The 14,361-nt window shown below is 41.5% G+C and overlaps 1 protein-coding gene across 2 annotated transcripts in view; it reads left to right on the top strand.

The window, feature by feature from the left end:
* TEAD1 (TEA domain transcription factor 1) overlaps nucleotides 1-13,672 on the top strand; it is a 309,672-nt gene extending 296,000 nt beyond the window's left edge. For both annotated transcript variants that reach the window (XM_036763073.1, XM_036763074.1), the window contains 2 exons: nucleotides 2,967-3,119; nucleotides 6,165-13,672. In XM_036763073.1, the coding sequence (XP_036618968.1) occupies nucleotides 2,967-3,119; nucleotides 6,165-6,278 (267 nt within the window). In that variant the 3' untranslated portion in view covers nucleotides 6,279-13,672. The remainder of the gene's footprint in view (nucleotides 1-2,966; nucleotides 3,120-6,164) is intronic.
* The last annotated feature ends 689 nt before the right edge of the window (nucleotides 13,673-14,361 follow it).

The following is a 14,361-nucleotide window of genomic DNA, read 5'->3' on the forward strand; positions in this document are numbered from 1 at the left end:
AAGCCACCTCCCAAAATCTTCTCTTTTCTAAGCTAAACCTTAGCCTCTTTCTAAATGTTCTCCTCCTCTCTCCCCATCCTAGTTACCCCCTTCTAGACAGATTTACATGAGCTAGACTCAGGACTCAGGGTGGAACTGACCAGGGTGCAGTAGAACAGAAATGTCACTTTCCTCCTTCAGGATACTTTACCTCTCTTAAATTCAGCCTAGAACAAAAGCTGTTTTGGGTGCCGCATCACATTTAACTAACTTGTAAGACCCACTTCTCCATTTATTAAATGGAAGTTTTGCACTAGATGGTATCTCTTGGTCCCTTTCAACTGTAACATTTATGATATTTTTAAAATAATCTCTGAGTTAAATTGGGACTTTTCTGGTCACTGCATTCTTGTTAACTCATCATTTAACAAGCATTTATTGAAACTCTGGAGTTTCTTAGGCTAGGTCCTTTGGAAGATGCCGCTCAAAAACATATCTGCCATCAGTATAAATGCCCATGTACTGGTCCATCCCAGAATCCAAAGATAACTTTAAAAAAGAAAAAGAAAGCAGTGCCCAACCAGCTCAGCAAGTACTTTTAGAGTGTCTGCTGTTGTTAAAAATAATTAGAATATAAGGCAGTGAGTGACAAGTGTTAGGAAAAAGGTACAGCCTCAATGCTGTTTGGGTTTAGAGGAGGGAGAGATGGTTTCTGCCTGGGGAGATCAGGGAAGTCTTCTCAGAGAAGGTGAAATTTGAGCCAGGCCTTGACAGATAAGAGGCTCAACGGCCAGAAATTTTCTGGTCATTTCAGAAAGACAGAGTGAAAATACAAAGGCAAGAAATCACAAGGCATTTGTAGAATTTCAAAGAGATTATTTTGGTTATAATGGCTGTTTCATATCAGAAAGGGCTTGAAATGTAGAGGAACCTAGTTTCGATGACCTGTATTTTGTAGGCAAAGGGGAACTCCTGATATAATCAGAGCATTGGTCACATCTCTGTTGAAAACACCCAATCTCCATGGTTGGGGGGTTATAATAATAACTGACATTTACATATATATATATATATGTGCATACACACACACACACACACACACACACACACACACACACATATATAACACATATATACGAGGTTATAATTTGTTGTTGTTCAGCCATGTCCAACTCTTTGTGACCCTATGGACCATAGCACACCAGGCCCTTCTATCCTTCACTGTCTCCCAGAGTCTGTCTGAGCTCATGTTTGTTGCTTCCATGGCACTCTCCATCCAGCTCATCCCCTGCCATCCCTTTCTCCTTGTGGCTTCAATCTTTTCCAACATCAGGGTCTTTTCCGATGAGTCTTGTCTGGCTTCGATCTTTTCCAACATCAGGGTCTTTTCCGATGAGTCTTGTCTTCTCATTATGTGGCCAAAGTATTTAAGCTTCAGCTTCAGTATTTGTCTGTAATGAATAGTCTGAATTAATTTCTTTTAAGTACTGACTGATTCGATCTCCGTGTGTATGTATGTGTGAGTGTGTGCACAACACAGAGTTGTTATGAGGATTGAAGATGATGTACGTAAGCACAACAAACCTGTGTGTCGCTATACTTTCACAGATATACATAATCTGATATATAATTATGTATGCACATGTGTATGTATACACACATATAGTATCTGGGGTACCAATTCTTTGTGACCCCATTGGGGTTTTCTTGGCAAAGATACTGGAATGGTTTGCCATTTCCTTTTTCTGCTCATTTGACAGAGAGGAAACTGAGACAAACAGGATTAAGTGACTTGCCCAGGGTCACCTAGCAAGGAGGTGTCTGAGGCCAGATTTGAACTCAGAGAAATGAATCTTCCTGACATCCAGACCCTGCACTCTGTGCACTATGGCTCCACCTAGTTGCCCGATAAGCACAGGGGATAGTTAGAAAAAAAGGCAAGTGCAGCCTCTTCCTTCAAGGAGCTCACAGTCTAATTGGGGTGACAACATGCAAATAATTATACAAACAAGCTATATACAAGATAACCTGGAGATAATCTCAGAGAGAAGGCAGTAGCATTAAAACATTAAAGAAGCATTTGCTTCTTGCAAAAATGGTATTTGGGCTGAGATTTGAAGGAAGCCAGGTAAGCCAGGTGACAGGTGAGGAGGGCCAGAGGTGGGTGATGAAGGACAGCCAGAGACAGCAGATGGAGTGTGTCGTACAAGTACCAATAAGTAATCCAGCTCAAGTGAGTTACCCATCAGCAGATTACTTATAGCTAATAAATGCCCCAAGGGGATTTAAGGTAATGGTGGGATGCTTGAACCGCATCCCCCCCCCCCAAATTCTGCCTTTGAAGTCGCTCAGTTCTGGGGGCAAAACCACCAGGGAGCTGGCTGCAGGGATTGGGATTGGGTGGTACCTTCATGTATTTAGCTAAAAGGTTGACATTTCATATACACTTTTCCTGTTCCCTCTGGCTGCCTTCATCCTCGCTGCTTTGGGTGACAAGGCATGAACTGACTCATGTCACATGTGATTCTATGGCCCCAGACCAGGGAGGGCCCAGTAGCTGCTATTGACAAGTTATCAGGAGGAAAACCTGTTTTGAAACTTGCTTTAGTTTCCACTACCTCAGCTCTGCTTCCCGTCTAAGTACTGCTGGAGACCTTCTTCTTGAGATATTCATTTGGGGTTAGTGCTGAGGGGGAATAATTGGATATCTGGTACTTGAAGACAAGAAGACCAACGTGGAATTCACCTTTGACCTTTGCTGCCACCCCCCCCAACACACTCACTCTCTTTGTGTTTCTCTGTGTGTGTGTGTGTCTCTCCTCTCTCTCTGTCTCTCTCTCTTTCTCTCTCTCCCTCTCCTTTTCTCTCTTTCTCTCTCTTTCTCCTTCCCCCTATGGGGCAGTACAAAAATCATTGGACAGTAGTCAGCTATTGAATGTCTTTTTAAATTTACAGAAATGTTCATCTTTTTCTCCCCCTCTCCTCAGACGGAATACGCCAGGTTCGAGAACGGCCGATTTGTGTACAGAATAAACCGCTCTCCAATGTGTGAATATATGATTAACTTCATCCACAAACTCAAGCATTTACCAGAGAAGTATATGATGAACAGCGTGTTGGAAAACTTTACAATTTTGTTGGTAAGGGGCTCGCTTATTTCCAGCGATACTGGATAATTCCTCTTGTATTCTCCCATTCCTCCCCTTATTTTGAAGAGGCCGAAGAACGTTCTGCTAAATGGAGTGAACATGGCTGCTGCCGGCTTCCCTGGGTTGCTGTAAGGAAAGCGCTTTGTAAACCATAAAACAACAACAAAACAGTTGGCATATATATAGCAATTTAATGTTTGCAATGTTTACTTGAATTATTCCACATAAATTCACACACGTTTTCCCATTCGATCCTCACAACAACCCTGGGAAGTAGGTGCCAATGGTATTCCTGTTTTGCAGAGGAAGGAACAGAGGCTGAGAGAGGTGAGCTGAGTTGCCCAGGGGTTACACAGCTAGTGTCTGTGCCAGGATTTGAACCTACGTCTTCCTGACTGCAAGGCCAACACTCAACCCCAGTGCCCCACTTAGCTGCCTCTAAATCAGTTTAAGCTAGTTAGTCTTATCTAGCTAATAAGGGGAAGCAACAGGGTGGTACAGGGGAAAGAATGGATCTGTTGCTTACATGATTTGACCAAGGTTTTGTGAGCCTGAGTTGCCTTCTGAAGTCCCTATCAGCTCTAAATATGTGATCCTGTAAGTGAGAGGTTACAGATGCTCAAATCTCTGAATTTCAGTAGGTCATATTCCTCTACGGGTGACTCCAAGCAAGGTGCTAATTCTCTTTACAAATGAAATATTGTCCCCAAATACATTCCCAGGGCCAGCCAGACAGCAGGTTTATGAGAGCTCCAGTAACTGCAGGAACCCTTATGTACTGTAGATTCTAGTTTGAAGTCACCAGTGATGGGGGGATACCTTAGATAAAGACATGAATTTGCCCCCAAGTGAAAATAAAGCTCAAGAATCCCATTTCTCATCGGTTTGCTGAAAAGAGAGTAAAGCTCAGAGGTTCCGTCATGTGGGAGAATAGGCTAGAGGTGAATGCCAAAGGGCACCATGTACCCGAAGTGACATAAAGCTTTACGTGAAGGCAGTTGACCTGGATATCTCTGCACACTTTTGTTATGGGGATGCCTGATGAGAAGGAGGGCTCAAAAGAGTACAGCTTGGAGGCAGGGTCTACATCTAGGCTTTGACTGAAGGCAATTAAGCCTAACCCACGTAAAATGGAGAGAGGGGGAAAAGAAGAAAGAGAGACAGACAAGGAGAAGCAGAGAGAGATGGGGGGGAGAAAGGGAGAGAGGGAGGGCAGAGAGAAATGGAGAGAGACAGAAAGAAAGGGAGGGAGGAAGAGAGAGGAGAGAGAAAGAACAAAGGGAAGAGAAAAGAATTGGTGAGTATGGTAGGGGACAGGTCAGTGACCAACTAGCCCTTCTCTTCTCCAGGCATGATGATCCTCTTCTGCATGATGTTAGATCATAGCACTGCTTGCTCTGAAATGAAATACAATGATAAAATAAAATGAGAGGAATTTTTCCCCTCGTAACTATCAAAAGAAGCAGGACCACACAAAAGCCTCCAGTTTGTTGAATTGTTCATACTAGCTGTTTCTTAAATATGAGATAATCTTCCCCTGAAGTCTTCTGGTGCCTCGTGCTGACATGAGGGGGTTCAAGGGCTGTGCCACTAGAACCTAAGCTCTGGCCATTCTAGCTAGCTAGTCTTCCAATCCAACTTCAGTGTGTCTTTTCCTCAAGGAGCAGTCCTGCTGAGAGCCAGGAAGCTCCTTGGTAGGCTGTTGGTCACTGGGTGACACATTTTTTTTTTGGCCAATGTAACTCATGACGCCTTCTACCAAAGCATGGAAGAGCTGCAGGCTATAGTAATGAACAGAAATAGGAGAAGGAGGAGGAGAAGGAAAAGAGGAGAAAGAAGAAAAAAGGAGGAGGGAGAGAGGAGAAGAGGAAGAAAAGAGGAGGAAGGGAAGAGGAAGGAGAAGGAGCAAAGGAAAGAGAAGAGCTTTTTTTAAGAAGCACTTTTAAGGCTTGCCAAGTGCTTTACCTAGACTGCCTCCTTTGACCCTCACAACAACTCTGTGAAATAGTTTTTATTGTCCCTGTTGGTGAGGAACAAATTGAGCTCACAGTAGGGTTAGGAGACTTGACCAGGGACATAGAGCTAGTCAGTGTCTGAGGCAGGATTCAAACTGTGCTCTGCCCAAAAGTTCCGCTTACTGGGGTGATCAGTCATAAGTGGTTTTTGAAGCTTTGTAGTGCCAGGCTAGACCTTGGAGCCATATCTAATTTTTTTTTTAAATGTAATCAGTATAGATGCAAAGTCCGACATTCAGGTTCTGAAAGACAGCTTCACAAATACAAGATGAGGGAGTGAGGCTAAGAATAAGAGGGATTGGATTTGACCCTGAAGGTCAGAATTGGAGTGATGGGTAGAAGTTACAGAGAGGTTTAGACTTGATGTAAGAAATGATGTCTCATGATTAGAGCTGCCCCATTGGGGAATGGACTGCTTCAGGGGGTGTGACGTAGTGGGTACCTCATCACTGGACGGCCACTTGTCTGGAACACCGTAGAGTAGGATTTCTTAACCTGGACCTCATGAACTTGTTCTTAAAAATATTTTGATAACCATTTTTGTGTTATTGGTTGCTTAAGCATGTAAGAGTCCATAGGCTTCACTGGACTGCCAAAGTGGGGGAGCCATGACTCACAAAAGATGAAAGCACCCGCAATTTAGGGGGAGTTCTTCTTGTCTGGGCTGGACAAGATAGACTCTGAGGTCCCTTCCAATTCTGAGATTCTGGGCTCCACAGAACATTATCCTGCCCCCTAGAATCACATCCTCAGTGTCTGCCAGGACACCAGCGTTACAGATCGGCCCACGTCAGGACAAAATCCTCTGGGTAGGTCAGGTAGTTTACCTGAAACTTCTCTTTGGGCACGGTTCCGGCTAGACCCTTCTTTTAGAGCAGGTTATGTGGCCGTTGGCCAGAGCTTACACGTATTTATTTTAAAATGAATGATGGTTGTCATAACATTGAGCGAATGGAATTTTAGCTGCAGGATGCACCTGTCACAAGCCCTCCTTACTCCATGTGTGATCTGTTTCTTACAGGTGGTAACAAACAGGGATACACAAGAAACCCTCCTCTGCATGGCCTGCGTATTTGAAGTTTCAAATAGTGAACATGGAGCACAGCATCATATTTACAGGCTTGTAAAGGACTGAGCACGGTTATTTATATATACATATACACACACATACACACACACGTCATCGTGAAACTACAGACTTTAAACCTCAGTACTAAGTGGCCGGGCCCCTGGCGCAGGGCGGCCTCCACGGTTTTCTAAATCCTGTCAGTCATTTTTCATGTGTTCATATATCATTGTAGCTGTGAAATTCTGGTACAGTTGTAAAAAAAAAAATTCTTTCTAAAATGATGTGTTCTTCAGATTTGTAACCCACACTTCTTTGGGAAAGATGACACTTAAGAAACTGAGGTCTCTGTCTGGGGAGGCCTGTTTTTAATTGTGGTAGAAAATGTAAGACAGAAGCATTTGCCATGGGAAATTTAAGCATTTATACAAATGTATTTAGTTTTTTTCCAACGTAAAATGCTTGTTTTAAGATGCAAGTAAAATTAAAGTGAAACTTTAAGTATAAATGTAAATGAGTACACAAAGTGAAGAAACTTTAGAATTATCTTTGTAACTAATTAGGGTGAAACGAATGTAATTCACTAAATTATTTTTAAACAAAACCTTTTTTTTTTTCCTTTTTGAAACCAAATGTTACAATGTAGCCTTAAGAAATGCTTGGTAGGAAGACCCTAATGAGGCAAAATTGTATTTTTTTTCCTCACCATTTAAAACTAATTCTCTAATCCATTAAACATCTGAACAGGTATTGCAAAGAAAGAAAATGTCATCCCTTATACATAACATATAGAGTGTATTTAAAAATATAAAATTGTATTGTACTAATATGAAGATTTGATTATTTAATGAAAAAGATGGCTTGTTTTGCAATAAGTAGGTAAATACTGAAATTTTAAACTTACATCGTAGTCGCGTGTGCAGTTATATTTTATATGGACAACTAAATTTTCTATTAATTCGAGTTGAAGAATTTGAAACACTGAAATTATTAGTAACAAAATAAGAGTTTAAAAAAAATTGGCATGAATACTGCACTGTTAGCTGCAAAGTAGAGAAAGGACTGTGGTGGGAAGAAGATTTCATAGACCAAATTCCAAAAGGCTCATCTGCTTTAGTATCGCTGCCACCCAGAACATCCCAGGCCCATCTGGGCTTTTCTAACAAACCCATATTTACCTGAATAGCTAAGGTGCCTGCATGGACCCAGACAAGAGGCATTTTCTGAACATCTCTTCAAACCCTTCGATTTTGTGTGCTGACTAACCCCTTTAGGGTTTGGGCACACCGTTTGTGACTAACCCTGGTGCCTATGTCCATGCTCATTCCTTCGAAACAAGCTCATTTGGGAGCTCTTTTCTTATAGAAGACTTTACTTACTTCCCTCTTCAAATATTCAGATATATTCAGCAGTTAGAATTGGTAGGGAGAGTGATAACATCACTTGGGTTCTTTCAACTCTGATACTATAAAGATCATTAAAAGGCCCAGATTACAGAGCATAGTGCTCCTTCCTTCCTTCCTTCCTTCCTTCCTTCCTTCCTTCCTTCCTCCCTTCCTTTCATGCTTGTTGAATGCCAGTTTCATGCCACTTACTATCACCTAGATAAAAACTGCTTCATAGCTACAAGATACAGCCTCTTACCCAAGCCTAGCATAAGAGACAGATTTAGAGCTGGAAAGGGTCTTTGTCATCATCTGTCCCAAATCTTTCCTTTTACAAATGAAGAAACTGAGGCCAAGAAAGACCAAGAGACCGTCCTGGCATCACACAGCCAGTATGTAGCAGAGTCAAGATTTGAACTCAGGTCCTTTAATTCCAAATCTCTCTCTTTTCCTAGCACACCATACGTTTCACGAGGGTATATACTTTGTCCCTGGGAAGACAAGATGGGAGATCCGCACATCATGCTGAATGGTGGGGGCGGGGGGGGGTGTCTTCTGAGCTGAAGGACAAATGGTTCTGGGCTCCAATCCTTTACAAAGCCTGTACTCAACTTGAGCTAAATCCAGATGTTGTCCTTACTCTTTTCCAGCACCCCTTTGGACAATTCACAGCTGCTCACAGGTGGCCCTTTATTTTAAGGCGTGCGCATCTTTTTGGATTACATCTTCTTGTCCTGTGGCTAAGTGACTGTCTCCATAATGCAGGGTGTCCCAAAAGTCTGTGTGCAACTTTAAGCTTTAATAACTTAAAACTGAACCAAGACTTTTGGTATCTTGCCCACCTTCTTCCCATGGTGGTCCCATTGCCCTCTCAGGCAGTTGTGCTTGGAGGGAGGCATATGCAACTTGTGTGGCCAGCAAGCAGGAGGGGTATTTCAATCTATTCTTCAAAGCACAGAAAAGAAAAAAAAATCCCACAGAGATTCAGAAATATCTCATATAGCAGTACCGGATAGAGGGGATTAAAAAACAACCACCAAAAAAAAAAAAAAAAACCCAGTCAAACAAACCATTCTTTGGTGTCCCAGGCCTCTCCTGCTGGATTCATTGCACCCTGGTCACTGTTGTTGACACACAGGCATCTTTGATTCTCAACAAAGTGTGCTGGTGATTTTTGACATGAATTCCACCTCTTTGCTCCTTCTGCTCCTTAAACCTTTGGGGCTTTGCTGTGTTGTCAGTGAGTGGTTTTGGGGTTGCTTTTTACTAAAAGTGCTGATACTTCTTTTCTCTTAAAATTTGGGGTGAATTTTTTTAAATCCTTCATTTTTCCAAAGCTAAAGCTTTCTCTCATCTAGCATTTCTCAACAGTAGGACAGATTTTTCAGATGTGCTATGGCCCCTCCAGCAGCAGCTTCTGTGTTTCTTCCATCTTTTCCTAGCAACCGGTCTTCCCCTAAATCCACCTGGAGGGAGCTGCAGAATTTTATCGGAGGCTCTCTTGCAGCACCCCCCCTTCATCGTCTCTTCCTCTACAGGTCATAGAACTAAAAACCTCCAGGAATGAGAACTGTGTGATAACCAGTCCTCTTAAACACTGGTCCCCTCTGCCTTCTTCCCTACTATGCCAGTTTTGACCAGGGAATATGGGGTCCCTTCTTTTTCCTGAAGTGAGTGTGTATTGACCAAAGGACACTAAATTGGGCAAAAGGAGCGCTGAGGAGCTCAGACGTGACTCCGGTCCTACTCGTTTTCCTGAAAGACCCAGCATAAAATCAGGGACTGCTTTGGAGACTGTCTTAAACAGAATGTTAGTACTTATAAGGCCCCTTGCAGGTCATGTGGTCCAGTTTTTCCCATCTAGTACTAGACTGATTTCATGGGAGTGGCGATGGGAACCTGGGAAGAAAGAAACAGAAGTCATGAGCCCCAGAATGCAGAAAGCCGGACAGTCAGCAGGTTTGCTTAAGTTGATAGGTTTTATGAGTTAAAAGCCTTGAGTAATAAAAGGTTTTCTTGCTGGTGTTTTGGAAACAATGTTTTGGCCTAACCCACCATTTTACAAAAAGAAGAAACGGGGCCCAAGATATTTAATGGACTTGCCCATTGAAGCTGGGACTATGGTTTTCAGATCCCCTTCTGTCCCAGTACATTTACCATTACACGTGTCCAACCTGTGAAAGAGCCTTCCAAGCTCCTGTTGGTCTAATCCGCCACAGTCAGACACACTATACCTTGACCCCAACATAGTGATGTCATTTTGGTCCTCTTCAAGCACAAAGGACAGCAGCCAACCACCATCACGCTTTGCCAGATCCTGGCTTCAGGGCCACCTCACTCAGCAGAGGTGGAAAAGGAATAGAGGATTATAAATCTACAGCTGTTCAAACCCCAGAGACCATCTCATCCAATAATTCTCCCTACCCCATCTTATAGATGAGAAAACTGAGGCCTATAAAAGTTAAGTGATTTGCCAAAGGTGGTGGAAATATCACCAGGTAAAGAGATTCAATGTGTAACTTATGCCAGTCTTCTCCAGAATGTCTTTACTTATCACCTTTTTGCTACAGTTAAGTCCTGTTTCCTTCCTGATAGAAATGACAAATGCTTGGTTCCCCATTGTCCACCCTCGTTTATAAAAAGAGAGTCCTTTCTCTTCATCATCTCTTTCCATAATTACTCAAAGCTTTCATTCCTAGAATCTTTGCCATTTTGGTGAATTTCCTTTGGAGTCTTGCCAAGGTTTCACTTCCCAGGCCATCCTATTAGTACTTCTATAGACACACCAGCGAAGATACTTTTTTTTTTTTTGGACCCTGGAAGATTTAGAAAGAAGAGTCTTGACTGGGAGAGAGATCACCCAGACTTTGAGAGAGAATAAATGGCATGAGAAGGGAGTCAGTCCAAGATTAGAGAGACTGGAAGGGGTAGGATCACTGTTTCATAGAAGTGACACCAATCCTTCTAAGACACAGCTCTATCTGAACATCATCTGCTGCTTGCTGGCCAAGGACCCTGTCTTACAATCACATCATGGATATGCACATAGTAAAGCTGATGAGCCTTTTAATTAGCATTGTGTAGAGTTCACCTTCTACCATAGGCTCCTGTAGACAAGTTTCCGATGCTGATCATCCCATCAGTAAGAGCACGGCATCCTGACAGCCCAAAGGTCACCCTCTATTCTAAAACTACTTTTTTTAAAGCCTAGTCTTCTTAAGGACTCCAATACCATAGGCTTTAGCAGTTTGCTTTTTAAAAGTAGGACAGTCAAGAATTTGAATTGTCTAACAATAGAACAGTCCGTTTACAAACCAGGTACAGTTTTCTATGCTCCGGTACTGCATCCTGTCCTGATGTCAGGTTTCTCCAAGCCTGCGTATCAGTGTTGTTCATGTGTCGTTCTGGGAGGAAGTGTTTGCTTCGCTTTTTCTTCACCATTTTTTCTGTACATAAGCTAAGCCCTGCACACATTCATTCTGAAAAGCCTTAAATCCTTGGGATGTTCAACGTGGGGTGTGTGGTACAAAAGGCTGCCTAGAAACTGTGAGCCCTTTTGTAAGCTGGAAGCATTTCTCTTATAACTGTTACTTTTCTAGGAACTTTTTAATTCAGAGCTGCCAAAGCATTCCAGTATGCAGTGCCTTAGTGTTCTCTTAGACGTACGTGCCACCAGCCTTTTCTTCGAGCCGTTCTTGACCTTATTTTACAAATTGGCTCCATTCAAAAAACAAAGGAACAAAAAAAGAGCACCTGTTTTCTTTCGTTCCGCAGGAAACTTTTTTTTGACGACTCGGTCTAAAACATGAAATTACATACAAGTCAATCCCATCATTATACTCTTAAATGTATATACCAAAATGAAAGGTTACAACTTCATAGTTTTCCGTGAAAAGTACTTATGATGCTGCCTTTTAAATTTCACGACCAAATACTTAACTATTTTTGAATTTTCACTCTAGCATGAAAGTGCCTTTGGTTTGCCGTTCCAGCTTAGAAAAGTGCTGCCATAATGATGATAATTTGTAGAGAGACCAAAAATATTTAGAGATCACCGTAATGCCTTTGGTTTATTGGAATGAGGGGGAAAAGAAACAACACACAAAACTCTAGGCCTCCATTTACGAGAGAGCACTGCGTATGGTAACCTGCTGGCCACCAGTAATCAGATAGTCAAGTCGGGAACCTTCTACTCTCCACCATCATTTTACAGCCGTGAAGACCAGTAACTGGGATGTTAACGTATCCAGATTACCCATGTACTACTCCCTTTTCAGCTCCTTGCCCAGTCTTGTATCTGTGGAACACAATAGCCACAGAAACCATTTGTCAATGGACAGATGTTACAACTTTGGGTTCATTCGGTCTCCTTTCTGTTGAGCATTTCAGTTCCTGTGAAGGCTTTCCTTTTTACACTAGTTGTAGTGTGCGCTTATTTTGTTTACACAGTTAAGACTCTTTGGAAATTTGGAAGCACCAGACTAAGATAAAAGTACAGAACCAAAGTGAAGGAGGGTAAATCAAATCCAAACCAGCTTTTTTTTCTTTTAAATTTTAGCCTGGAAATGTTGACTGTTGAGTGTGATGTCTGAATGTGCTTTTAAAAAAATCTCCCACAGAGCACCATTCACAACTCAATATTTCCAAGAAATGTTTCAGCCCCGAGGAATGCAACTCCTTAAAGTCAGTATCTGCTTTTGTCACCTTTTGTGATCTGGGCCATAACATTATATGGAAAACGAACATGAGGGGTTGGGCTAGGGGACCAGGGAAAAACACCAGCCCAACCAAAACCTGGAAGAGAGGTGTTTTTATTATAAACACAGTTTTATAGTCACTTAGTGAACTTCTGACATATATTGTCCACTCCTGCATGGTGTCTATCGTGAGAATACTCTGTCTAAATTTGAAATTTTATTTTAGATCACTTGATTTCTGTACCTCTCTCCCCGTGCTCTCTTTCTAATTCTTGTATTATGAAGATTTACATGTGAAAAGAAACCTATCTGGAATGCCACTAAAATTCGGCCATTTCCGTTCAAACACTACACAAGCTAGTCAGCTACTTGAATTTCCAAATCATAGATCTTGGTACTGCACCCTGCCTCGAAAGAAATCGAAGCTCTGACAATACTTGTTTCCCCCATTCTTCTCCCCCCTGCCCTTTTTTAGGCTCAGTTTCATTTGGCAACAGTTTTCCAGCCTGACTAAACCCATCGTCTCTATCTTTCAAAGTGAAGCCTGTATAATTAATGTTTAACTCCAGTAGACAGCTAGCAGAAGTCAACCCACCATGAGAATAGTTGTAATACTTGTATTTATTTTCTTTTCCTAACTCTTTGGATGTAATTGGTTTTCTTACTCCCTGTGAATTTTTTTTTTTTGGAGTCTGCATACTCTGAAATGTTTGATCTGATTTTTTTAAAATGATGTTTAATCTATCACTCCTCATCAGTCGTTTTAGATTCCAGTTCCAGACCTCTCTCAGGTTGACCTTTTTTTTGTCTGCCTTCGATTATCAGATTGTGCATTCTTCTTCTTCTACTCCCTCTTCTTCTGAAAAAGAAGCTGTTAGTGTTCAAGTACAAGCCAATTGGAAACCGGTTTCTGACTTTTCCAGTTTCATATTCACAATCTTCATTGAAAGCCCTTGGTTGACAAAGGATGTTTTTCCCTGTTACCTCCTTAAAAGACACATTTTTTTTGTGGGCCTTTTTACTTCAGGCTCATAATCGCAGACAAAAAAAAAATTAAATACAGTACGTGCCTGAAAAATGACAGAAGAATTTTATAACAGTAAAAAAAAAAAAAAAAAAGACAAAAAAAAAACCTGAATAGCCTTTAATTCTTTACTATCCGTACATTTTACGTAAACCCATTTTTGCCATGTGCATCTGTTCACGTTGTAAATGACTTAATGGAACTCTCACTTTATGTTTATTCGTGTAATGTGTATAAAAATGGGTTTGTGACTTAAGCATATTCATATACGGTCAGTGGTTACTTTATGATTGTACTGCTGCTGGTGACTTGATGTGGAAACTGCCTTTTGATAAAGCGTTTCCTTTTTGTTAGATTGGGTGGGGGGGGACCCTATTGGGGGGGGGGAGGGAGGGCAAAGAAAATCTCACATATTTCTTTAACCTAATTGCAGAAATTTCCAAATGAAATTCACTTCAATCTCTTGGCAGTACAGTATTCTTGTATTTGTTATTGTCTGTGTGTAGGTACTGGTACCTTTTTTGTTTCAAAATGTTTTAAGTGTTGGCTTTAAAGTGAATTTATCTTTAGTATGATAGTAATATGAAAATTATAGGGTTTGTGTGCAGAGAATTTTTTTATAAAGTGCTTTGTAAAAAAAAAAAATGTATTCTAGCTTTCGCGGTACATGTGTGATAACTTTAATATCCATGCCAGTTAAGTGCAATTATTTCATCACTCTAAAAATGCTATTTTTGTGTCAGTTACTGCAGGTGTTTTCATGTCTTTGCAAAGTGACACATTTTGATGCCTTCTTGAGGAAGTGGTAGACTTTTTGTAGCTTTCTAGAAACTTTGTATTCATACCGTATCGATTGAAAATAAAGAAAATCAAAGTGTGGGTCAACTTTTTCATCTGCAAAAAACCAGAGTTGTTGCAAACAGAGTGCTGAGAATCTGGGTGGGGGAGGGGCAGTGGGGCCGAGGGATGCAATAAAGGGCAGAGATTTCCATCCCTCCAGGCGCCATCTTTTTCATGCCAAGATTAGACAGATTCTTTCAGTTGAA

The sequence above is a fragment of the Trichosurus vulpecula genome, chromosome 6 (genome assembly GCF_011100635.1).
Source record: "Trichosurus vulpecula isolate mTriVul1 chromosome 6, mTriVul1.pri, whole genome shotgun sequence".
NCBI classification, from domain to species: domain Eukaryota; kingdom Metazoa; phylum Chordata; class Mammalia; order Diprotodontia; family Phalangeridae; genus Trichosurus; species Trichosurus vulpecula.